The sequence below is a fragment of the Apodemus sylvaticus genome, chromosome 16 (assembly GCF_947179515.1).
Source record: "Apodemus sylvaticus chromosome 16, mApoSyl1.1, whole genome shotgun sequence".
Lineage (NCBI taxonomy): Eukaryota > Metazoa > Chordata > Mammalia > Rodentia > Muridae > Apodemus > Apodemus sylvaticus.
The window spans coordinates 71,305,751-71,330,439 of NC_067487.1; the positions used below are offsets into that span (position 1 = coordinate 71,305,751).

At 37.4% G+C, this 24,689-nt stretch overlaps 1 protein-coding gene across 4 annotated transcripts in view; it reads left to right on the forward strand.

The window, feature by feature from the left end:
- Positions 1–24,689, forward strand: part of Xrcc4 (X-ray repair cross complementing 4) — a 226,079-nt gene that overhangs the window by 66,287 nt on the left and 135,103 nt on the right. For all 4 annotated transcript variants that reach the window (XM_052159445.1, XM_052159444.1, XM_052159442.1 and 1 more), the window contains exon 4: positions 24,317–24,483. In XM_052159445.1, the coding sequence (XP_052015405.1) occupies positions 24,317–24,483 (167 nt within the window). The remainder of the gene's footprint in view (positions 1–24,316; positions 24,484–24,689) is intronic.

Sequence of the window (24,689 nt, forward strand, 5' to 3'; positions counted from 1 at the left end):
CCTTTTTCAAACTTAAAGATTGGATAATGTTCATATTGGATCTTGCCTGTCTTAAACATTTGGTCCCCTGGGTTCTTTTTGGCTTAGAAACTTGGTTTGAGTACAGCATGAGTTTTAGAAGGGGAAAAAACATGAAACCTTGTCATTTCTTGGTACAGTGTTTAAAATACACAAGCTGTGTGTTTATTACTGTGGAAACCATCTGGTAACCATGACCATGAACAGAAAGATTTCAGTAGGTGCAATGATGAAATGCGAACAAGACTGGTATTTTATAATTTTAGTTGTGTAATTGTTGAAGTGCTGTATGAAATAATTTTGTGATTGATGTGTTAATAATTTGCAATGCACCTATCATTTTCAATTTAGACTTTTAGTAGAAACATAGTCATTTTTTCCTCTGTTGAGAGATCAGAAGATAAATTTCATTATAGCAGTTTGTTGCTACAACCTTGTCAAGCTGTGAAAGCTCCAGCAATGCTTTTCAATGCTGTTTGTATAGCTGTTATGTAGTGCTGAAATGCTGTGACCTGCTCTGCGGCCTCAAACATCCTTTCTTTCAGAGTCCTTTGCATATATGTAGCCTCTGAAAACCTGTTTCTAACTCTCTAACCCAGTGGTTGTCAAATGTGTATCCTGACCCTTAAAGCATAGACAGACATTTTCACAGGAGTCTCATGTAAGATATCCTGCATAGCAGATATTTACATTACAATTCATAACAGTAGCAAAATTACAATTATAAAGTAGCAACAAAAATAATTTTATGGTTGGGGGTCACCACAACACAAAGAAGATTATATAAAGTTTGTGACATTAGGAAGGTTGAACCCCTGTTCTAACTCCTTTGGTTTTGTAGATCACAGTTGTTATTTCTTTTTGTAGTGAATTATTTTGTATTCATTATAAGATTTGATTAAACCTTATTAATACCAAAGTTTATAGAAAATAAGTTGAACTTAATTCTTATTCATGGCAGTTTTATCCAACATTATATTTTCAATTTATATAAAAGTATATAAATTGAAAAGTATGTAAAAGTATATATTCACTTTTCATAATGAATTTCATAAAGGTGATTTCATTTGTATACACATTTTTTTACTTCATTCATGCTCCTTTTCTGTTTCCTGTTGAATAGAGACACCCTAGTCTCTTTCACTTTCTCAGATATTCTCATTTCTACTTATGCATAATTGCATGCTTATGGAAAATTCAGGACCCATGTAGAAGAGTAAACAAGATCATTCTGATCCTGGATGATGATCTTCATTTGGGTCTATATTTTCTGCAAACAGCATGATTTTTTTTCTTCTTTAAGGCTGAGGAAAATTCCATTGTGTATCTACACCACATTTTCTTAATTTGTTAATTAGTAGATGCTATGGGCATGCAGGCTTATTACACATTTTGACAATTATGAATAGTGCTCTAATAAGTATAGATGTATAAGTGTTTCTATGGTATACTCCTGTCAGGGATCCTGTCAGGTTAGTCAGGGATCTCTGGAGACACAGAACTTAAGGAATATCTTCATACATTAAGGAAAATTATTGGAATGACTTACAGTCTGCAGTCTAATGACCCCAACAATGGGCACCTATGAAAAGGAAGCCTAAGATTCTATAGTTGTTCAATCCCACAAGGCTCATGTTCCAAATGGTCTTCTGTATATGCTGGAATCCTGAAGAAGTAGGTTCTAACATGTGTTGGCATGTAAAAACAAGCAAATGAAGAACAAATACTTCCTTTCTCCATTGTCCTTACATAGGCCTCCAGCAGAAAGTATGGCCGAGATTAAAGGTGTATAACAGCACAACTGAATTTGGAAATGGTTCTGCCCAGGATGGCCCTTAACTCAGTAATCTTCTTTCCTTTGTATCATGGAATTAAAGGCATGTACTACTTTAGGTATTCTTAAAGCAATGATATAACTGAATCTTATGTCAATTCTATTTTCAGCTTTTAGAGAAACCTCCATATTGATTTTCATGGTGGCTAAATTAATTTATATTCACATTAGTAAAGTGTAAAGGCTACTTTTATCCTAGCAATGTCACCAGCATTTTTGAAAAAAAGATGGCCATTCTGAAATGTAAAGTAGCATTGATTTATATTTTCCTCATGGATTTGTATACTTAATGGCCATTTGTATTTTATCCTTTGGGAAAAATCCCATCCATCTTTTGAGTCCATTTTCTTAAGGTCAGAGATCTAGCTAGTTATTTATTGTCTGTTTGCTTATTCTGGGCCTCATAGCATTAAAATGAGAGCAGCATCTAGGATACATCATTGTGTGGCGTTCAGGTTCACACAGATGCTTGTAGCTGCAGACAGTTGTCAGCTCCTTGTGACTGTCAGCTCAGGGCAGCTCTCGAGTTCTAGACACTCTCCTCTTAGCTCATTTTGTCAAGGCCAGCCTCTGAAATATTTGCTCCTCTTATTTCTACTTTCTCTGAAGGCCTACTTTAGTTGAAATAGCTTCTTGTATAAGTCAGTGTTGCCCTAACCTAACATAGTTGTGAGAGTAAATATGGAATCAAATTCACCTAGTCTTACATACAAATAAACAGAGAAAATATATAGACATGCATATCAGAGAACTAGAATTTAGAAAGTTATTACTAAGCTGACAGAAGTCAGTGAGTATTTCCTTTCTTCTCTTTTTCTCATTTTACATATCTGTATCCTTCACTACTCATGTCTTTCCTCCTTCTGTTTTCCTTCTATAGCCTCGGGACACTCTTTCAGTCCCTCTTCAGTTATGCTCCTGCCCTCGCGCTCACCTTTTCCTTGGATCTTCTGTTTTCAGTCTCTTACTTTTCCTTCCCCTCGGGTTGCTCACTTGGTTTCTGATTGCACTTTTATAGCATTCAGCTTTAAATACACTAACAAAACAATACCTGTTTATTCATGTATTTTTTTTATTTAATAGTTCCAGTTGACCTTGGCTAACTAAGACTGTGAAAACTAAAATTGCAGATAATAAAAATACTGCAAATCTTGCTCATATTGCTTCTGACTCTTAAAACATTGAGAAAATAGTCATTTTCTCTCCAGCAACTGAGCAGACAGGTACAACCAGGAGCACAGGGAACACAGGAGTGGGAAAGCAGCTGGGACAGGGTCCTCCTAGGCTCCATCTGCATCCAGGAACTAGGATATGCCACAGCTGTCTGTATACCAATCCATCCAGGAGAGAACTGGTCTGCAGTGAGTTCTTTGACTCCCAGGTTTGCAGGGGAGAGCACCATTTTCTCTCTGGTGACCATGTGGTAGGTACAGCCAGTAGCACAGGGAATACAGGAGTGGTAGAGCAGCTGGGACAGGGTCATTCTGAGTTCCATCTGTACCCAGGATCTGGGCTGAGCCACAGCACTTGGTGCCAGGGGAGATCTGGTCACCCAGGGGTGCTGAGATAGTCTTGCAGGCCTGCAGGAGGGACAAGTGCCAGCCAGAGACAGCAGGACCAACTAACACCAGAGAGAACCAGAAGGTTAAAAGGCAAATGTAGAAACATTACCAACAGAAATCAAGGCAACATGGCACCATCCGAACTCAGTTCTCCCACAACAGCAAGTCTCGGATACCCCAACAGACCGGTAAAGCAAGGTTTTGGATTTAAAATCACAGCTCATGATGCTGATAGAGGGCTTGAAGGACATAAAAAACTCCCTTAAATAAATACTAGAGAACACAGGTAAATAGGTAGAAGATCTTAAAGAATTACAGGAAAACACAACCAAACAGCTGAAGGAATTGAACATACCATCCAGGATCTAAAAATGGAGGTAGAAACAATAAAGAAATCACAAATGGAAACAACTCTGGACATAGAAACCCTAGGAAAGAAGTCAGGAGTCATAGATGCAAGCATCAACAAAAGACTACAAGAGATAGAAGAGAGAATCTCAGGTGCAGAAGATACCATAGAAAGCATTGACACAATAGTCAAAGATAATGCAAAACACAAAAAGCTTCTAACCCAAAAATATCCAGGAAATCTAGGACACAATCAGAAGACCAAACCTACGGATAATAGATATAGAAGAGAGTGAAAATTTCCAGCTTAAAGGGCCAGTAAATATCTCCAGCAAAATAATGACCACTGTAAATGGGATACAGAAGCTGTGATGGCTGCTGTACACAGGTCCCTCCCAGAGAGAGCTGCTCTCCCAGGAATGCTCATTGTTGGGCTCAGAGCTAAGATAACCACTTTGTCTCCAATGACTGTTCAAAGCAGGATTGACCAGGAGCACACAGGGCAAAGGAACAGTGGAGCAGCTGGGACAGGATGCATTCAGTTGCCATCTGTACCTAAGAGCTAAGGATCTTCCACAACCCTCTGTACACAGATGCTGACAGGAGAGAGTTGATCTCCCATGAGTGTTGAAACAGGCTTAAGGCCTACAGGAGGGATAAGCTCCAACCAGAGACAGCAAGACTAAGAACAGAAAAAATGGAGGGCAAAAGGCAAGCACAAGAACCTTACCAACAGAAACCAAGGCTATGTGGCATCATCATAACGCAATTCTCCCAGCACAGCAAGTCCTGAATAACACAACACACTGGAAAAACAAGACTCTGATTTAAAATCACATGTCATGATGCTGATAGAGGACTTTAAGAATGGCATAAATAACTCCCTTAAAGAATTACAGGAGAAAATACGTAAACAGAATCCCTTAAAGAGCAAACACAAAAATTCCTTAGACTATCACAGGAACATACCACCAAATAGGTGAAGGAATTGAACAAAACCAGGATCTAAAAATGGAAGTAGAAACAATAAAGAACTTACAAAGGGAGACTGCACTAGAGATAGAAAACCTAGGAAAAACACCAGGAGTCATAGATGCAAGCATGGCCAACAGAATAAAAGAGATAGAAGAGAGAATTTCAGGTCAAAATATATAATTTCTATATACTATAGAAAACATTGACAGAATAGTCAAAGAAAGTGCAAAATGCAAAAAGTTCTTAATGCAAATCATCCAGGAAATCCAAGACAAAATGAGAAGACCAAACGTAAATATTATAGGTATAGAAGAGAGACAACATAAAGGGATGGTAAATAGAAGAAAACATCCCTAACCTAAAGAACAAGATGCCCATGAGCATACAAGAAGCCTAGAGAATTCCAAATAGATTAGACCAGAAAAGAAACTCATCCCATGACATAGTAATCAAAACACCTTATGCACAAAATAAAGAATTTTGAAAGCAGTAAGGGAAAAGGATCAAGTAACATATAAAGGCATTCTTACCAGAATTTCACCAGACTTCTAACCAGAGTATATAAAAGCCAGAAGTTCCTGGACAGATGGCATACAAACTGTAAGAGAACATAAATGCCAGCCCAGGCTACTATACTCAGCAAAACTCTCAATTACTATAGATGGAGAAAGCAAGATATTCCATGACAAAAACAAATTTACATAATATCTTTCCACAAATCCAGTCCTTCAAAGAATAAAAAATGGAAATCTCCAACACAAGGAAGGAAATTACACTCTAGAAAAAGTAAGAAAATAATCTTCTGATAACAAACCGAAAAGAAGATAGGCACAGAAACATAATACCAACTCTAACAACAAAAATAAGAGAAAGCAACAATCACTTTTCCTTAATATCTCTTATTATCAATGGACTCAATTTCCCTTAAAAGGACATCGACTAACAGGCTGGATACATAAAGAGGACCCAACATTTTGCTGCATAGAGGAAACTTACCTTAGGCGCAAAGACAGAAAACTACCTCTGCATAAAAATCTAGAAAACAATTTTCCAAGCAAATGGTCCTAAAAACAAGCTGTAATAGCCATTCTAATATCGAATAAAATTGACTTTCAACCTAAAGTAATCAAAAAAGATAAGGAAGGACGCTTCATACTCATCAAAGGAAAAATCTACCAAGATGAACTCTCAATTTTGAACATATATTCTCCAAATATAAGGGCACCACATTCATAAAAGACACTTTACTAAAGTTCAAGGCACATATTGCATCCCACACAATAAATTGGGAGACTTCAACACCACACTCTCATCAATGGACAGATCAGGGAAACACAAACTAAACAGAGGAACAGTGAAATTATCAGAAGTTATGAACCAAATGGATTTAACAGATACCTTTAGAACTTTTTATCCTAAAACAAAAGATTTTATACCTTCTAAAATCGAACAATGGTAAACTAAGTTTTTTCTTTGAAAAAACCAACAAGACAGATAAACCCTTAACCAAACTAACCAGAGGGCACAGATACAGTATCCCAATCAGCAAAATCAAAAATGAAAAGTGCGATATAACACCATCTAGGGTCCCTCCCTTTGAGTCCTGAAAATCTCTCACTACCCAGGTGTCTGGTACATTCTAGAGGGTCCCCCACCTCCCACCTTCTGAGGCTGCATGTTTTCCTTCACTCTGCTGGCCTGCTGGACTTCTCCCCTAACCCCCAACTTCATACCTATTCCCATTTCCCCTTTCCCTCTTCCCCTCTCCTGTCCAAATATTTCCCTCCCTCTGTCTCCAGTGATTATTTTTTCCCCTATTAAGTGGGATTAATCACTTAATGTGTTAAGGTTAGGGTTAGGGCCCATCTGCTTGTTAAAATTCTTAAGTTCAGTATGTGTTATCCTAGGTATTCAGTACTTTTTGGCTAATATCCACTTATTAGTGTGTGCATATCATGCATGCCCTTTTGGGTTTGGGTTACCTCACTCAGGATGATATTTTCTAGTTCCATCCATTTGCCTGGAAAATTCATGATGTACTCATTCTTTATAACGAAATAGAATTCCATTGTGTAAAATGTACCACATTTTCTGTATCCATTCTTTCATTGTGGGACATCTGGGTTGTTTCCAGCTGCTGGCTATCACAAACAAGGCCACTATGAACATTGTGACTCACATGTCCCACTGGTTTGGTGGGGCAACTTTTGGGAATATGGCCAAGAGTAGTATAGTTAGGTCTTTAGATAGGTATATTTCCCGTTTTCTGAGGAACTGCCAGACTGATTTCCAGAGTGGTTCTATCAGTTTGCATTCCTCTCAGCAATGGAGGAGTGTTCTTCTTTCTCTTCATCTTTGCCAGCATATGTTGTCAGGAGTTTTTGTTCTTAGCCATTCTGATTGGTGTAAGGTGTAGTTTCAGGGTCATTTGGTTTGCATTTCCCTGATCACTATGGACTTTGACCATTTCTTTATGTGCTACTTGCCTATTTTAGATTCCTCAGTTGTGAATTACTTATTTAGTTCTGTACCTCAAGTTTATAATTTTGAGTTATTTGATCTTCTGAAAGTTAGCTTCTTGAGTGTTTTATATATTTTTGCTATTAGCCCTCTATTGAATGTGGGGTTAGTGAAGATTATCTGTAGGTTGGTGATTTGTCCTATTGACTGTGTCTTTTACCTTTCAGCAGCTTTTTAGTTTCATGAGGTCCCTTTATTCAATTCTTGGTATTAGAGCCTGAGCCATTAGAGTTCTGTTTAGGAAATTTCCCCCTATGCCAATGAGTTCCAGGTTCTGTAGATTTTCTTTATACAAACTTATAAACAGGCCGAGAAAGAAATTGGAGAAACAATACCTTTCACAAAGCCACAAATAATATAGAATATCCTGGTGTAACTCTTATCAAGCTAATGAAAGATCTGTACAACAAGAACTTCCAATCCCTGAAAAAAGAAATCAAAGGAAGCCTCAGAAGATGCAAAGCTCTACCATGCTCATGGATTGGTAGAATTAACATAAGAAAAATGGCCATTCTACAAAAAAGAAATCTACAAATTCAATGCAATCCTATCAAGATTCCAACGCAGTTCTTTACAAATCTGGAAAGAGCAACTCTCAATTTCATATGGAAAAATAAAAATCCTAGGATACTGCAAACAATTCTCAACAATAAAAGAACTTCTGAGGGAATCACTGTCCCTGACCGCTTGATGTACCACAGAGCAATAGTGATAAAAACTGCTTGGCATTGCTACAGAGACAGACAGGTCGTCGTCATTGATCAGTGGAATAGAATTGAAGACCCAGAAATAAACCCACACATTTATGGAAACTTTATCTTTGACAAAGAACCCAAAGACATACAATGGGAAGAAGACAGCATTTTAAATAAATGTTGCTTGTCTAACTGGCTGTCTGCATGTAGAATAATGAAAATAGGTCCATGTTTATCACCTTTTGCAAAGTTCAAGTTCAAGTGACTCAAGAACCTCAATAGAAAATCACATACACTGAATGTAAGAGAAGAGAAAATGGAAAGAGATATATTTTGTCCAATTTGAAACCATTGGAAAATCCACTTTGTTTTTAATAAAGGGGCCAAGTTGACTCCTTTTAGACATGCATATGTGGTCCTTATGTGCAGACAAATATTAAACAAGTTTTATATTAGAAGCTTATCTTGAAAAATCATATAGAATCTTGATTTAGACATTTGTATATATATATCACCACAGCTATACACATTACCACTGCTCCACCATTAATTTGTTGCTACCTCTGTGAATTGGGAATGCGCTCTTTCTGGTTTGTCATTACATCAACTTTAGTCATTCATCTAATTGGCCTGGGTCACAGATATTTTACGATATCATTCCTGGTTCAGTGCCATAAGTGAATTTAAGTGTTTTTGCTTTGTTCTACTTCTTCTGCCAGAATGTGATTTCTGTAATGCCAGTAATTATACTTTCTTTATGCCCCACTTCTGAGCTGCTAGCACAATTCTCAATATATACTAGATTCATAGTGAAAATATTTTGAATTTTCTTGATTATACTTTTCCATTGGTATATATGAGTTTATGTACACTGGCCTTATATGGATATATGCTTTTCATTCACAGGTTCAACTAATTGCAGATTGTGTATTGTCACGGAAAAAATTAAAAATTTACTGGCACATTTCCCCCCTTGTGCCTGCAACTCTCTGTCCCATCAGCCTGGCCAACCATGCACTGGCAGGCAATGGTTGATCTGTTATTGTCTCATGGAGACTCTGGCTCAGAACTCCAAAGTCTCTCCACCCAGCTCGCTAGGTTCCCACTGGGGAGTCGCTACTACTATAGCTCCATGGTTCAATACCCCCATGGCCTTTACAGTACACATCATGCAGACCCATGCTTTGCCACGGTATCTTTCTCTCTCGAACCCAGTTGAGTCACCATGAGAAAAAAAACATGATGCAAACTTAGTTCAGAAACACTGGTAACTTAATCTTCGGGTACAACTAGAAACCTAATCTTGTAAACCATATTAAGTCTAATTTCTCCAGTGGCGAATCCTAGTGGATTCACCATAAGCTGGGAGACACTAGTAGCTACTACATCTTGTCCTCATACTAAACCTATCCCAAAGGGCCCTCTCTCTTGTCTCCTCCTCTCTTCCCCTATGGGATTGGTTCACAAGAAGTCACCTGAGTAAGTGACTCACTTGTTGTCTGTAGCCCCTCAGAGGAGAGTAGAATTAGTATCAAAATACAAACTGCAGCAGGCCCATCTCAATAGAGTATATTTTTTAAAAATTTATATCTGTTAGAGTACATGCTCGTATGTTTTTCTCATCATTGCTTCACAATCACTTTAGTACTGGATACAATGCAGCAAATAACATTTTTAATATAAGTATTATTACTAATTGAAAGTTCATGTAAATTATATTGAACAATGTGCCTGTGTTAGTATACAAATTCAACATCAATTGATACAAAAAGATGAACATCTGTTTTGTGGTATCTTAGGTGAAGTTTTGGACAAATCTATTGTTCATCTTATGAGTTGATTATGATGTATCAGAAGACATCATAACAGATCAAAGTGTATATTATTAACTCTCTAGAAATATTAAAACTCTTGAAATAAAAGTCTTCTTTCCATCAAAAATGTTGTAATAAAGCCAATATTGGTTTGCAAAAGATAGTCTTTAGTATGATTTGCCATGATGAATGGTGGGAAAAAACAGTTACTAGTGCCTCAGTCCCTTCATGGAAGTGTAGGAATTATGACCTCCATACAGTGTTGTATGTTTTGTTTTCCTTAGTACATTGAGACAAACTAAAACTTGCTCTTGTGGTAAATCCTTTCCAACTACAAACAGGCATTTTATTTGTTTGTATATATTTATCATTTTATTTATTTTCTGTGTAGGACTTCTGACAATTGATAATCACTAAGAAGTGTTCTAATGTGCTTATAAAAGAAGTTTACAATGGTGGCTTTTGTTATTTGTAAATGAAATACACATGATTAATGAATTTATCCTTTAGTCTTTAATCATGATTTAATTTATGTAAAATATAAATGCAATTATTAAACTATAAATCTAAATAGAAATATACATCATACTTGTTTGCTTACATTGTCCTATTAGTGTTTGAGTGTGACATTTTCTTTGTTAGGCTTAGTTTTGTTTTTCAGAACTGTTATGTTGAATTGTTAACAATATATATTTTTAACCAGTTTCCTAGCAAAAGAGTTTGAATAAAAGCAGAGTAAAAGGGTCATAGAATACTATTGGCAGTAAGAAGAAAAGGATATTTAATCCAGGCCAGGATGGTTTCTCCTCACTGATGATATAACAGTGGAAAAATGACCATCATCACTCTCTTTCTCTCTATTAACTTGTGAGCAAGTTTGCTTGGTAATCTTGTTTTCATGTGCAGCATAGGATTAGATGTCTGTCTGGTTCCAGTGTCAGTGGTCATTCATTGATGTGACATGGATGTCTACAGGAATATGTTTTCTGATCTTCATTCACACCTCACCTGTTTTGATACTCTACGTGTTCTAAGATAGATGATGCTCAAGGCTTTATACATTATGTTATTATGAATATTCAATCTATATTCATCAGAGATAGACAATATTTGTGCATAGAAATAGTTTCACACCTTTCTGTTGAAAATGAGAAGTAGATGAAGTATGGTTAGTAAAAATTAATAAACTGCAATGGCTAAAATACAGTCTTGATATTCATCATTTGCTTTATGTTTTCTGAAGTTGCTACTTTCTTGGTAATTAAAAGGGATCATATGAACAATATTTACTGTTTATAGAATTAGTTTGAAAGACTTGTATCAAATCACAGCTATCCCCGCACTCAGTCCTTTTAATGATTTCCTTTCACTTATACTTTGATCTAGTTGGCAGTGCCTTGATTTCCAATTTGAATTTATTTAAATCATGAATTTGTGAAAATCTGCCTTGACCTTGTAGAAGTTTAAAATATCTGAGATAATTATCTTTCTAAATGGTGAAATACCTCTGACAGGCATACTATTAACTATGATCCTTTTATTTATTTATGGCCAAATGTTAATTTCAGTATGCACATACTATTATCAACTCATATTTATGGTTTTTTGAGTTCTTATAGTAAGGGATGAGCTTTTTAACTGAGTGCATTATACATGTGGCTTACTTACCAAAGTACTTCCAGTAGTAACTCTATACCTTTGTTTATACCTCTGAGTGACTGAAATAGTAAAATTTACCATTTATGTTATATATGACATGGTTTCTTTTTCTCATTAATCTGATTTTACATATAAACATGAGTTGTCTTTCTATAAGCTGTGTTTGCAAAATTCTGTCTTATCTTTACTTTATTCCTTTATTTAGGTTATGCAATTCATCTCTAGTACTTCATTGAATGAATTATGATCACTAAGTTGCCAAAACACAATGGCTGCTATTCTCTTTGAACAGATTTTGGCAATGAGCGAATGTTCTCATTTGACATTGCTTCATAAAAAGAAGTGGAATGATTGTATGCCAAAACAGTTGATTACTTTTAGATGTCACTGAAACTAAATTTCTGGTTTTAATATTTGCTAACATCAAGAAGCCAATGGATGTAAAATGACTGTTTTACATAGTTTACACATAATACTTGGTATTTCATATAGTAGTGACATTATTTCATTGTAAACACACATTGTAATATTTTAATATTTTGTCTGGCTACATTTATACTTTGAGCTTTTGACATTTGAAAAATCACGGTGACAATCATGATTGTAATAGTTATAATCATGGCTTGTAATAGTTTTCTAATATGAATTTACTAATATTGTGGACCAATACATTGCTGCTCTTTATTCACTTATAGGAAGCAGATATTCTGTGTGATCCATCTTGTTGTTAGTATTGTTTTTATTTCCTTAGATGATGTAATGAGATGAGAGCCATACCCAAGCCTTATGAATGCACAGTTGGCCCAGAGTATTTCTATCTCTGTATCCCTAAACCTAGGCCTGGAAGCTTCTATCCTCCTTAACGTAGGCTGAGAATGTTTGCCTGTTACCTGTACCTGTAAAATTATTTCTAAATCTGCCTTCTCCCTCTCCCTCATTCCCTTCCACTTCCCTCTCTCTTCCTATGAACTGGTCTCTTAGGTAGCCTGACTTTCCTGTGCTATTTTCTTAAGTATCCTTTCTTTCCTTTGTTGTTTTCATGAGAGTTGTGTATATCCTATCTCTGAACTCATTCTGTCAAATCTTTCTCTGATTCATCAGTTGTCTACCCCTCAATTAGACATCATTTTCAGACATGGCTGCATTCTTTTACAAACTAACTATGGCTTCATTATTTTGGGTTAAATATGTGTATTAAGGGCATTTTTGTATTCCAGCAAGATCATTCTATAATCAATAGTGTGTTTGCATTCTGGCAAGATCATATGTTACAATATGATCTCTTGCATGATCAGCCATATTGCTATATTAAAATTCTTCTATAGGTTGTTATTTTCATATACACAGTGAAAAAGTATAGAAATCAAGTGGAATTAAATTTTGAGTTTCCATGAAGGATTGCATAGAAACTTCCTGACTATATTATACTGACTTTAGTATTAGAACAAGAACTCCAAAATTGAATTTATTATTGTAACTTTGATGTCATATTTTTCTCTGTACAGATACATCTTAATAAATAGCCCATGGTAGTGATAGCAGTATATTTTTCTGATTTCTTTTTCATACTTTCTTTCTATTTCTGTTTCTTATATTCTAACTTAATGAAATTAAAATTATAGATTTTATTGTCTTTCTATATTAAAAATATTTGGAAAAATATTCATACTCATTTTATAATTGAAATATTAATGGATTTTACATATATGTAAATATTACTAATCATAAAAGTTTGTTAATTAAAATTGAACTAGTGATATCACCATAGCTCTGTTAGTTGATTAATTTTAACTATTATGTGGAGAAAGAGGAACACTCCTTCATTGCTGGTGGGATTGCAAACTGGTAAAACCACTCTGGAAATCAGTTTGGCAATTCTTCAGAAAATTGGACATAGCACTACCTGAGGACCCAGCTATACCACTCCTGGGCATATACCCAGAAGATGCTCCAACATGTAATAAGGGCACATGCTCCACTATGTTCATAGCCACCTAATTTATTATAGCCAGAAGCTGGAAAGAACCCAGATGCCCCTCAATAGAGGAATGGATACAGAAAATGTGGTATATTTACACAATGGATTATACTACTCAGCTATTAAAAACAGTGACTTCATGAAATTCTTAGGCAAATGGATGCAGCTAGAAAATATTATCCTGAGTGAGGTAACCCAATTACAAAAGAACATACATGGTATGCACTCACTGGTAAGTTGATGTTAGCCCAAAAGCTCGGAACACCCAAGATACAACTCACAGACCACATGAAGCTCAAGAAGAAGGAAGACCAAAGGGTGGATACTTTGATTCTTATTGGAAAGTGGATCAAAATATCCATGGTTCACAGCCAACTAATAGAATGAACATAGCGTCCCCAATGGAGCAGCTAGAGAAAGGACCCAAGGAGCTGAAGAGGTTTGCAGCCCTGCAGGAGGAACAATAATATCTACCAACTAGTACCTCCAGAGCTCCCAGGGGCTAAACCACCATCCAAAGAGTACACATTGAGGAACAATGGCTTCACTTACATATGTAGCAGAGATTGGCCATTTCAGACATCAGTGAGAGGAGAGGGCATTGGTCCTGTGAAAACTTGATTCCCCAGAATAGGGGAATGCAAGTCAGGAAATTGGGAGGGGGAGTGTTATCAGGGGGACAGGGGATGTGATAGGGCGTTTCTGAGGTGTAAGGAGGAAAGGGCATATCATTTGAAATGTAAATAAAGCAAATCTCTAATAAAAAAATCAGAAAAAATAATTCAAATTTTGCTTAATGTTATTTATTTTATGGTGTTAAAACAGATATGATAAGCATATATAAGCATATAAACAGTTTTACCCTAGAAAGCTATTTCAGACCTTGTTTCTAAACTTTTTTTTAAAAAAATCAGCAACAGGGTTTATTGTATCAATGTTAAATTTGCAAGTTTTTCTGCTTTGTATGGGAGTTGTCTTCTCACTGTGAAAGAGCATTTGATGGAAGTTTTAGCCATCATACAGAACTTAAGCTAACACAATGATGCACAAACTGTTCTTGCAATATAAGTAGAACTCAGAGAAGATGAACATTTCTGCCTCAGAAATGATTTGTTTAAAAGACTGTGAATTTTACTATTTATATATTTACTACTTTGGGGAAGAATACTTTATTATATTGCTCTCAAGTCTATTAAATAGTAAAGATATAAATTACCAGTATGTTGTTACAAACCTCTATTTATTGATTTTTTTGTTCATAAAAGATATTGGTCATGTTTTACTGTCTGAACAACATTGAAAGCATAATGAATATGTTTTATTCAGTCTTAATGTAGCTGTCCCTGTAGATATTGTCTTTATATTCAGAGTCTTTGAAATCCTGGATTAAATGAATTCATGGTAGTGATGTGGACTAGAGATAATTTCAAAAAGGGCATTGTGTGCTAGGGATGTGGAGTGAAGCATGGACATTAAGCAGACCAGCCTTGAACGCCTTACCATTTAGAGGAAGGGCTTTAGACTCTTCAGCCAGGATTAACAGTCTGATTTGAAACAACCTTGTAAAAGTAGAGAAGACAGGAAGAACTGAGAGTGGCAGGGAGTGCAGTTGGATTGTGGTCCCACTCCTATGCAAGTCATGTACTAGACCTGGCTCTAAGTGAGGCCACTGAGATAGGGGAAGCACATAGGCTTGAGGTAGTTAGGATGTAGAATTGTCAAACATATAATTGAAAAAATCCAGTAACAAATAATGAGACCAGGCATTAGACTACAGACTAATGTCTGTTCCTTGTTGGGAAGAGGTTTTTAGAGGGGGAGCAGGTTTCTGGGGGGTAATGGAGAATTTAGTTTTAGAAATCAATTTGTGTGTGTTCTGGGATATAAACAAAGACACTCTGGTGACCTAACCTCATGATACAAATTTGGCAGTTCTTAGTGTGTTGCTAGTAAGACAAACATCCAGAGTACTTGAAATCACTGACAGAGAATAGAGAGGAAGAACAGGAGTTGAAAACAAGAATACAAGCAGCCATTAAAGAACTGATCCAAAAATAGGAGTCTATAAGGGGCTCTGATAAGAAGCAGTACCAGAGAAAAACCAGGCCACTGAGGTGTCACTGAAGCAAAGGCGATGGATGTAAAATAATCATGGTGACATGTCCTCTGGCTGATGTACTTTGCTAAGACTATTTCAGTGGAGAATGTAGAGGGAATCAGGGGAAAGGAGCAGAAATTTATCTTGAAAATGTTAGGGGTAGGGTCCGATGCAGCAGAATATATTGGAGGAATAAGTTAGTAGAGAGCCCCATGAGGTTAAGGTGTGATGAGACGTAAACTGGTTACATGTTTACTATATTCTGTTTTTAAGCATAAATTTAACTCATGTCCCCTGTTTGCAACCATATTTTGTCTGCTACAAGTTCTTATGGTAAAAATTTTAAAAAATATATGAATAGGGTAGGAAAGCCTTCTGTGGATCCATCTCTGTAGGAACTCATTACAACCCTAGATTGGCTGTCTTTCTGTTTGCATTATTCATAAAGAACGTTTGAGACTAGGATCATCATTAATGGCCCTAAAGCAGGCTGGTCTAACAATATCCCCTTACCACTTACGTCTGGAAAAGGGGATTTATGAGAATTATATCAAGCAGCTTAGACTGTGGTCATGGGGTTATTTAGGAAAAGAAGTTAGGGAAAGCATAATATCAGTATTCAATTAATAGAGCATAGAGTGGAGTATGTGAGTCTAAAATCTGAAGAATCTTTGCACGATTGGAAATTAGGAGGCAAGGTATTATTACTAATGTAAGAAAGGGGGAAGGGAGGGTGGTGAAGGCGTGCAGTGTCTGAAGCAAGGTAGAGGCTTATCAGCTACAGTGAGATTCGTCCCACAAGAGGCTGATGATGGCAACAGTCCGTTTGTACTGTTTCCCCAGCAGCCGGTGTTTAGATTTATTAAAATTGGAAGTAGTCATTGTTTAGGTTGTTCAGAATGTGGTTAGAATTTTTTCTATTGCCACAACTGAAGCCAATAACATTGGTTTCAGGGAGATAGAGATTGGAAGGCATCTCCACAGAAGTGAGTAGAACGCAGAGGGTTGGTAATGAACTGCATGATGACCACACACTCCACACTGACTCAGCACACAACGTTCTCCTGTGCACATTCAGTTCCATAGGAAATGGCAGATGCAGCTTCTTTCTCCTAACACAAGAGTTTTTTTCCCCTCAGTGAAAATAAACTCATGTTTACTTTTACAAAAAAAGAACCATGTTAAATTCTTCCTGTATTTTCATGTTATGATTTTTAAAAGAATATGCAAAATGTTCAAATGATCTAATACCCAAATAAGCCTAGCCCTAAATTATTAAATTGCCATTAAAAGTTATTATTATAAAACAGTACAAGAAACTGAAAGTACTTGAAAAAAGAATTTAATTCATATATACAAACTTAACATCATTTTGAAGATCCATTTATTTTTTCTTTTGTACTGAATTTCATGTTGTTTTCATTTTATATTGCTGCGTTCTACATGGACGCATGGTTCTACATCTTTATTTCGCCAAAATTTACATGTTAGATTTTGGTCAATATTATGGTAGGTAGTAGTAAATCAAGCTTAAATTATATCCTCATGAATGGGTTTCATGCCCTTAGCCGAGGAGCCCGAGAGACCTATTAGTTGGCTACCTTGTCACCATTTGAGGACACAGTTGAAAGGTATATTTTGTGAGGAAAAACCCTTGCCACTGAATGTGCTGGTTCTTCATTTTAGACTTCTTAGCAGCATGAGCAATATGTTTTCCTGCTTATATGTTAGTTTGAAGTATTTTATTACAGTTGTCTGAATAAAGACAAGTGCCTTACTTTATCATGATTCAACATAGTGTCATATACCTTCTTGTCACAAAATTCATTCAATTTCTATTTTCCATCCTTACAACAGATATCAAGTGTCCTTATAATCCTCATCTGTCATATGCAACCTGTTTTATTTCTTTGGGAGTTTTTTAGAATACACTTTTTGTTCTAAGTTTTCTGAAATTTAGTAATTATGTTTATATGAATTCCTTTCTAACACAATTTACTTTGGTTTAAAATTATGCTTTTAAAATTAAAATTTAAATTATTCAGCTCATTTTTTATAATTACCTTTAAAATTCCATAGCCCCTATTTTGTGTCCTTTTGGCTTTCTGAATTATGCAGATTTTCACCCTCAGTTATATGGAGTTCCTTTGAGTTTCTTTTATACCCATCTATAAAGACATAAGATTTAGTCCTAATGAGTCCTTACAGCCCTGCCTCTGTAGATTCTGCCCATTTCTGTCTCCTGTTGTTTGTGTACTTGTGTCTCTGTTTCTGTGGCAATGACTGTTGCTGTGTGACTGTGCTCTCCGTGCTTTGGCTCTTACAGACAGGAAGTGATATTTCAACTTGAGGTCTAGCATTCTCTCTGTGGACTGGACTGGGTCCTGTGGCAAAAGCCACATAAACATGGATGTCACCTTCTTTGAATATCATTCAGATTCTATTTCTTTCCTTTGACCAGAACAGAGGTTTGACTGTTTTTTTTTTTTTTTTTTTAAGGTTTTACTTAATCCCAAAGTTTATAAGTCCAGCAGGAGAGTGAGAGAGTTAAGTGCAGTTTCGCACTGCCAGAACTGGAGTGTCTGAGAACTTACCTTTAAAAAGAGATTTTTGGCAAGACATTTTCATTAAATACATGCTCACTATTTATTATGCTCCATATTTTTTCTCAACCTTGTCAAAAAGAAGGTGTTTGTTGAAATGTCTGTGTCTGCCAAGGTGTTCGTTTATTTTCATTCATCTGTCTCTAGGTTTAGTAGGACATATCACAATTAACAGTACTAGTTTTTAGACTGCCTTGTGGTAATTACAATGTAAGCATTTTGTTTCTGAAAAGTTTGTAATATCTGTGCAATGGCTTCTAATATTTATGTGCTTTTATCAAGTAAATGTAGTTCAATCTTGAAAGTGGCACAGTTGGTGAGAATTTGTTCCTACATCTTAATATGCGAATGTTCACTGTAATGAGTCATTGGTCTGTTTCCAGGCCTGTGGCTTCTGCTATACTCTCTATACTGAGTTCCCCAGGGACTCATCTTCTATGTCCTGTTACCCTATGTCATGGATATTCTGCAGCCTTGGAGCAGCAGGACATCACAGTTCAGACACTCCTGCACATCGTAGATGTAGATATTGGGACTGTGCAACTCCAAACCCTGGCCCTGCGTCCGGATGGAAGCTGAGTTGATAAGCCCTCTATTCCTTCTGCACCTACACCACTGGGGCTGGCTCTCTAGTTGTGCATCAGGGATGCTCACCAAATGCCACAGCTGGCAGGGCCTCCTGCTCTCATGCCCCCCCATGCCCTCCAGGCAGGCTCACCTGCACTTTTGCCACCAAGGCCAGCTCCATAGTGCTGCCCAGATGAGCTGCAGGGCCTGCTCTGTGGGTTAAAGGGGTGATGGCCTGCATCCTGCCCAGAGCTCAGGCTGTTGGGCAAGCAGACGTGGCTATTTGGACAGTGCACATCCCCACAGAACTGCCAGGTGGGTGTCAGGCTTTGAGAGGCTGCAGAACCCTATTCTGGGGTAGGGAAAGGGCAGTCCTTGGGGTCGCCCTGGGAGCTGGCAGGGCAGAGCTCATGGGACCTTGCGCCTCACATCGGCTGATCGGTCCTCAGTCTTGGACACCACAGATGACACTGGGTGTTGAGGAAGAGCTGAGAACTGGGTAGGGATCTGGCCTAGGCCTAAGGGAAAGGGTCAGGGGAGGGCTGTGGCTGGGTCCCATAGGGACAAGAGTGTCCTTGGCTTGGTTGGTGGACAGCTTGGGTTGGTGGCTGTCTTGTCTGGGTATTCTGGGAGGCCTTCTAGCAGGAGGCTACCTAGTGGTGTGGTTCTTTAGGGGAAAACCTGCCCCATAGTTCTAGTGCAGAGGGTCCAGAGTTTTTGGACCTGGCAGTCCTGGTTTTTGGGAGTTTATTGTAGAGAAGTAGACAGAAGGTAGAGAAGTAGAGTCTAGCCAAGGCCATGTGGAGAGTGGGGGGGAAGGGAATGGGGAGAGAGGGGGGTTAAGTGGGCAAGAGAGAGAACAAGAGAGTAAGAGAGAGGGGAGGGGGCAAACAGCCCCTCTTATATGAGCCAGGCCTACCAGGCTCTGGCCAGGTAAGCTTGGGGAGCAGCATACCTGGCTGTTGCCAGTTGACTGTGGGGTGGAGTATAGGTAGAATGCTAGGGGCTTGGGGCACTGCCCTAGGTGACTGATGGCCACAGGATTATGGAGGTGAGGGCCACATGTCAGAAGCCTAGTGTCTGGGAGCATGGCCAATGGGTCTGTCCCTTGTAGAATATCTACTGGGTCTCTGGAGATTAAACCTCGCTCAACCAGAACACAGACTGCCTTTCACAGTCCCACAGTGCTCCTCTGAGTGCTGTGTCTGGAGAAGAGCAGGCATAGCTCACGTGACCTCCAGGCCCACCTGCTATGCCCCTCACCAGCTGCCTCCCTTTGGAGAGCAGGCCCTAATCCCACCAGGACAGCACAGTAAAGGTGGTGGCAGAGATGCAGGCGGGCATGGAGAGCTTGCCTCTCCCTAGTCTCAAGGGACAGTGACTCTTTTTTAAATGGTATTATGCCCCCCACTTATTCTGTGCTCAGGGTCACTGTGCAGACGAGTTTGAAGCACTAAACTATGGAAATATTTCCTCTCAGGCTCCAGAGAAGGAGGCTTTTATGGAGTCCCTGTCCTACACCTCTGACTGAATCTGTAATGTGTACCCAGCAATAGTTAGTGAAAAAGAACTCTTGCCCTGATGCTGAGCACTGTGCACAGGGGAAATTCAGACCATCCCTTTAAGCAAACCAGGCAAGATCTATAGATACTAGCAGGAAATCCTATCTGTGGATCTCATACTCACATACTTGTCTTTTATTGTGTTTTATTCTTGGGGATAACAGTTATATTCATACATTTTAAAGCAACAGAAACTAGTTAAGGCAATCTATAACAAGAAATTGCTAACTCTGAAGGAAACACAACACTACAAGATTATTATTATTAATACTATAATTAATTAAAAACTATGTTTTTCATTTGAAGAAAGAGAACATTATGCTGAGGTAGGTATTAGAGGTAGATCTCAGGGAACTAAGAATTAGGGATTAATATGGTCAAAATACACTGTATTCATGTATAATACAATTTTTAAAATATTTTGTAATGTTTCAATAATATTTTAACAAAAATTAATTTATAAGTAGTTTTTTTCTTCTTTTTCTCTTAAGATGGACTATATAGGGCTGGACATGGACTTGGCTTTATCTTTGCATTGATATATTATACATTCCTTTATTCAATATTCAAGTGTGGCCATGCTTTCTATGCATTGCATCTTAAAAGTTTCATGTGTTAAAAACCTTTCTTCCCTAAAAATGTACGTCACTTTTAACACACTGACAGCGGTAATATGAAGAGAAAGCCAAGCATCTTTGTGGCTGTGTGTTCTGTTGACAGTGTCATCTGCTTAAAGTAAAGGAGTTTAGATTTTTACTTGATCATATCACCTCAAAAGATAATATTTTACAGATCTCCTTTAACCTTTTGCATGTTTACATTTAGAGAAGCTTCAACAGGTACTTGTTCTAATTTAATTCCAGTTTATATACTCTTTTTATTTTTATTTTTGCTCAGCTTTGGAATTGCTTTATTTTGGCATGGGAAAACAGTTTGTCATTACTCTCCTGTATTTTAACATACACATTTGCCCATACACATTTGCCAGAACACAGTACAATTCCTTATAGCAAGTATTCTAATATGCACGCTTCAAAAAACACAGTACAATGTAGATACCTGTGTGTTACCATGTGTGCCAATAACCAGAAGAGTGTTTTGTTTAGTGTTCCCATGTACAGTTAGCTTTAAACATCTTAGGTGGTAAACATGTCTTTTATGAAGACAGCAATAATGTTTATTTTTCATAATAGAAATAAATTTAATTTTATCCTTTTACTTATTCACCTTACATCCTGCTCACTGTCCTCATAATCACTCCTCCCTTAAGCCTTCCCCCATCTTCCTCCTGTTTTCTTTCTCCTCTGAGTGTATGGGGGACCCTGGGTATTCCCCTACCCTGGCACATCAACTCTCTGTGAGGCTAGGTGCTTTATCTCCCACTGAAGCCAGACAAGGCAGCCCAGCTAGAATATCACATCTCAAATACAGGTAACAGCCTATAGGATAGCTCTTGTACTAGTTGTTCAGGACCCACATGATGCCTAAACTGCACATCTGCTACATATGTGTGGGGATGCCGAGGTCCATCACCTGTATGGTCTTTGGTTGGTAGTTTAGTCTCTGAGAGCCCCAAGGATCTAGGTTAGTTGATACTGTTGGTCTTCCTGTGCAGTTCCAATCCACTTGGGGTCCACAAGCTTCCTGCTACTCTTATAGAAGAGTCCCCATATTCCATCTACTGTTTGCCTGTGGGTATCTATATCTGTATCTGAGTCAGATACTGGATGGAGCCCTTCAGAGGACAGCATACTCCTGTCTGCACATATAACAGAGTGTCATTAATAGTGTCAGGGACTGGTATTTGCCCATGGGTTGGATCTCAAGTTGGTCATTTTATTGGTTGGCCATTCCCTAGATCTTTGCTTCATTCCCTGTGCCTGCATTTCTTGTAGACAGCATAAATTTTGGGTGGAAAGTTTTGTGGATGGATTGGTGTCCCTTTTGATCTACTGGGGTTCCTGCCTGGCAATAGGGGTTAGCCTCTTCAGGTTCCATATCCCCAATGTTGAGTTACAGTTTAACGTCACCCCCATTGATTCTTGGGTACCTCTCTCATCCCAGGGCTCTGTCATAGTGGACATGCCCCCACCTCCTCACCCCTGTCAGTTGAAAATTTCCATTCATTTTCATGGCCATCTAGCCTTCTCTCCTGTCCTTCCCCTCACCTGATTCGGAAACTTCCATGGCCATCCCCCCACCCCCCCTTGCATTTCCCTCCTTCAAGCTGCCTCTTATCTCCATTTTATATACTTCACATGCCATTAAAATTTAATTCATCTTTTATTCTTGTTACATGGACTTACCTTTCATTACATGAGAATGTTAAATGCTCTTGATCTTTGATTAAAAGTTTAAAATAACTAATTAAATCGAGTACAGTGGCGTTAAAATAATTTAGACATCCTGAATTCTACTCTATCCAACTATGTTTTTCTTAAATATTTCTCAAATTGCTTAATTTAATCAAAGCAATGAGTTGTTTTCAAATGGGTATATTCACTGAAATAAAGGAAATTATGTTTGTCTAATACCTTTTTACTTGAAGAGCCAATAAATGTTGAGGTGAAGTAAAGAATTAAGTAACTATTATGACCAGTTTCAGCTTAAAAACACATGTTTTGTGGTTAGAAAAGTAATAATTGATCCTCTAAAATGTGTTTTTAATCTAAATGGCTATAAATATTTGTTTTATTTTCGTTTTCTGTGGCTGTGACGACATGCCCTGCCTGCATGCTGAGCTGGCACTCACTCTCCCTACTGAGGAGTCCCTGCTAAGGCGCCACTACAGTGGATGACTTTTCTCACCTTAGTTAGCTTAGTCATGATTGTCTCCTTAGAAACATCCTCCGTGCAGTCTGCTCTATATCATGAGACACTTTTCCCAGGTGCTTGTTGATTGTGCCATGGTAACTGTTAAAGCTACTGTCACAGTACTCAGTTTTCTTTACATAGTCAATGAAGACAAGTGTTTCTCAGCATCTAAGAGTCATATTTTAAGCCTTTTGTTAAAGTCTCCATGATGTTAAACTATCTTCTACCTTTATGTTCCAACACATTTATGTACAGTCCTTTACTTTTTGGTGTTGTATATCCAAGTGATATTATATGAAAGGAAGTTACTGTAATTTCTAGTCATTTGCCACATAGGTTATAGGTTTTGGATAGCTGGGTTTCATTTGTTTTTTCTATAAATTGAATGATTAATTTTGTCTCAAAATTTTCGACCTGAAAAGTGAAACATTTTGGACATATTTTATAAATATACAACATACTAAAAAGCAGTGATCTAGATGCAAAAATTGAAAATACACCCCAAACAAGTGAGTCATGGAGGGGATGGTATTAATTTGTCTAGATAGATAGACAGACATATAGATACCTAGTGTGTATGCTTATTTGAGTTCTATAACTAACACAGTCTGTAATAATAACCAATGCACTACTTCATTTTGAAGTTCACTCTTAAAATTCTTTTAAAGTGATTACCTCTTACAAGTATATTCAGGTTGTTTTTTGGTATTATTATTATTACTCTTTATTATTTATTTATTTATTATTATCATATTCTTTACATAAAAAATAGTTTTCACAGATTGTCCATTCCTTAATACTACCTTTTTTTAAACTATTACCAATTGGAAATTTAACTATTTAAGTTTTAACTATTCCCAATATTGGATATTTCTTTACCAGTTGTTTATATATGAATTATTTTATAGTAATATTCACACATTCTCCTTAATAATACATGAGTTAAATGTTCTCATCTGTAACCCTCTCTCTGAGTGGGTGGCTCATACTTCAGCTTTAGGAAAGAGCAGGTGTATTGGTTTGTTTCTAATAGGAGGTGAGAGACATTTTTAGGCTATTTGTTGATTCATATGAGAAATGCAATAGAAAGCTAGGGACGGTCCAGCTTTATCTTCCCTGTAGTATATATGGTAAGTACAGTTTCAGTCTCATACATTTTCCCCTCAGAAGAAAGTATGTTGAAAACTGTATTACTAAATCTCAACACCACTCTCAATCTGAACATGTTTTCTATTCTCTTTCTTTCTTTCTTTCTTTTATTTTTTTAAGTTCAGACTTGGTTCCTTCAACTTAGACAATGTTTCAAACTCAGCTGAAGTCATTAGAGAACTCATTTGTTACTGCCTGGACACTATTGCCGAAAAACAAGCCAAAAACGAGCACCTGCAGAAGGAAAATGAAAGGCTCGTTAGGGACTGGAATGATGTTCAAGGCCGGTATGTACACAGAGTTTGTGTCAGAAAGACACTGCGCTCTTTCATTCCTGCAAACGTAAGCTGGTGATGTACAAAGTTACAGCATATGTACAGCAGGCATTTCATAAAATCCCTCATTATTCCTTTACATGATTTCATTCAACCAAGTTATTAGTGGCTGTTTTATACTGCAGGAGGACATTAACCATTTCAGCTCACTTGTTCCT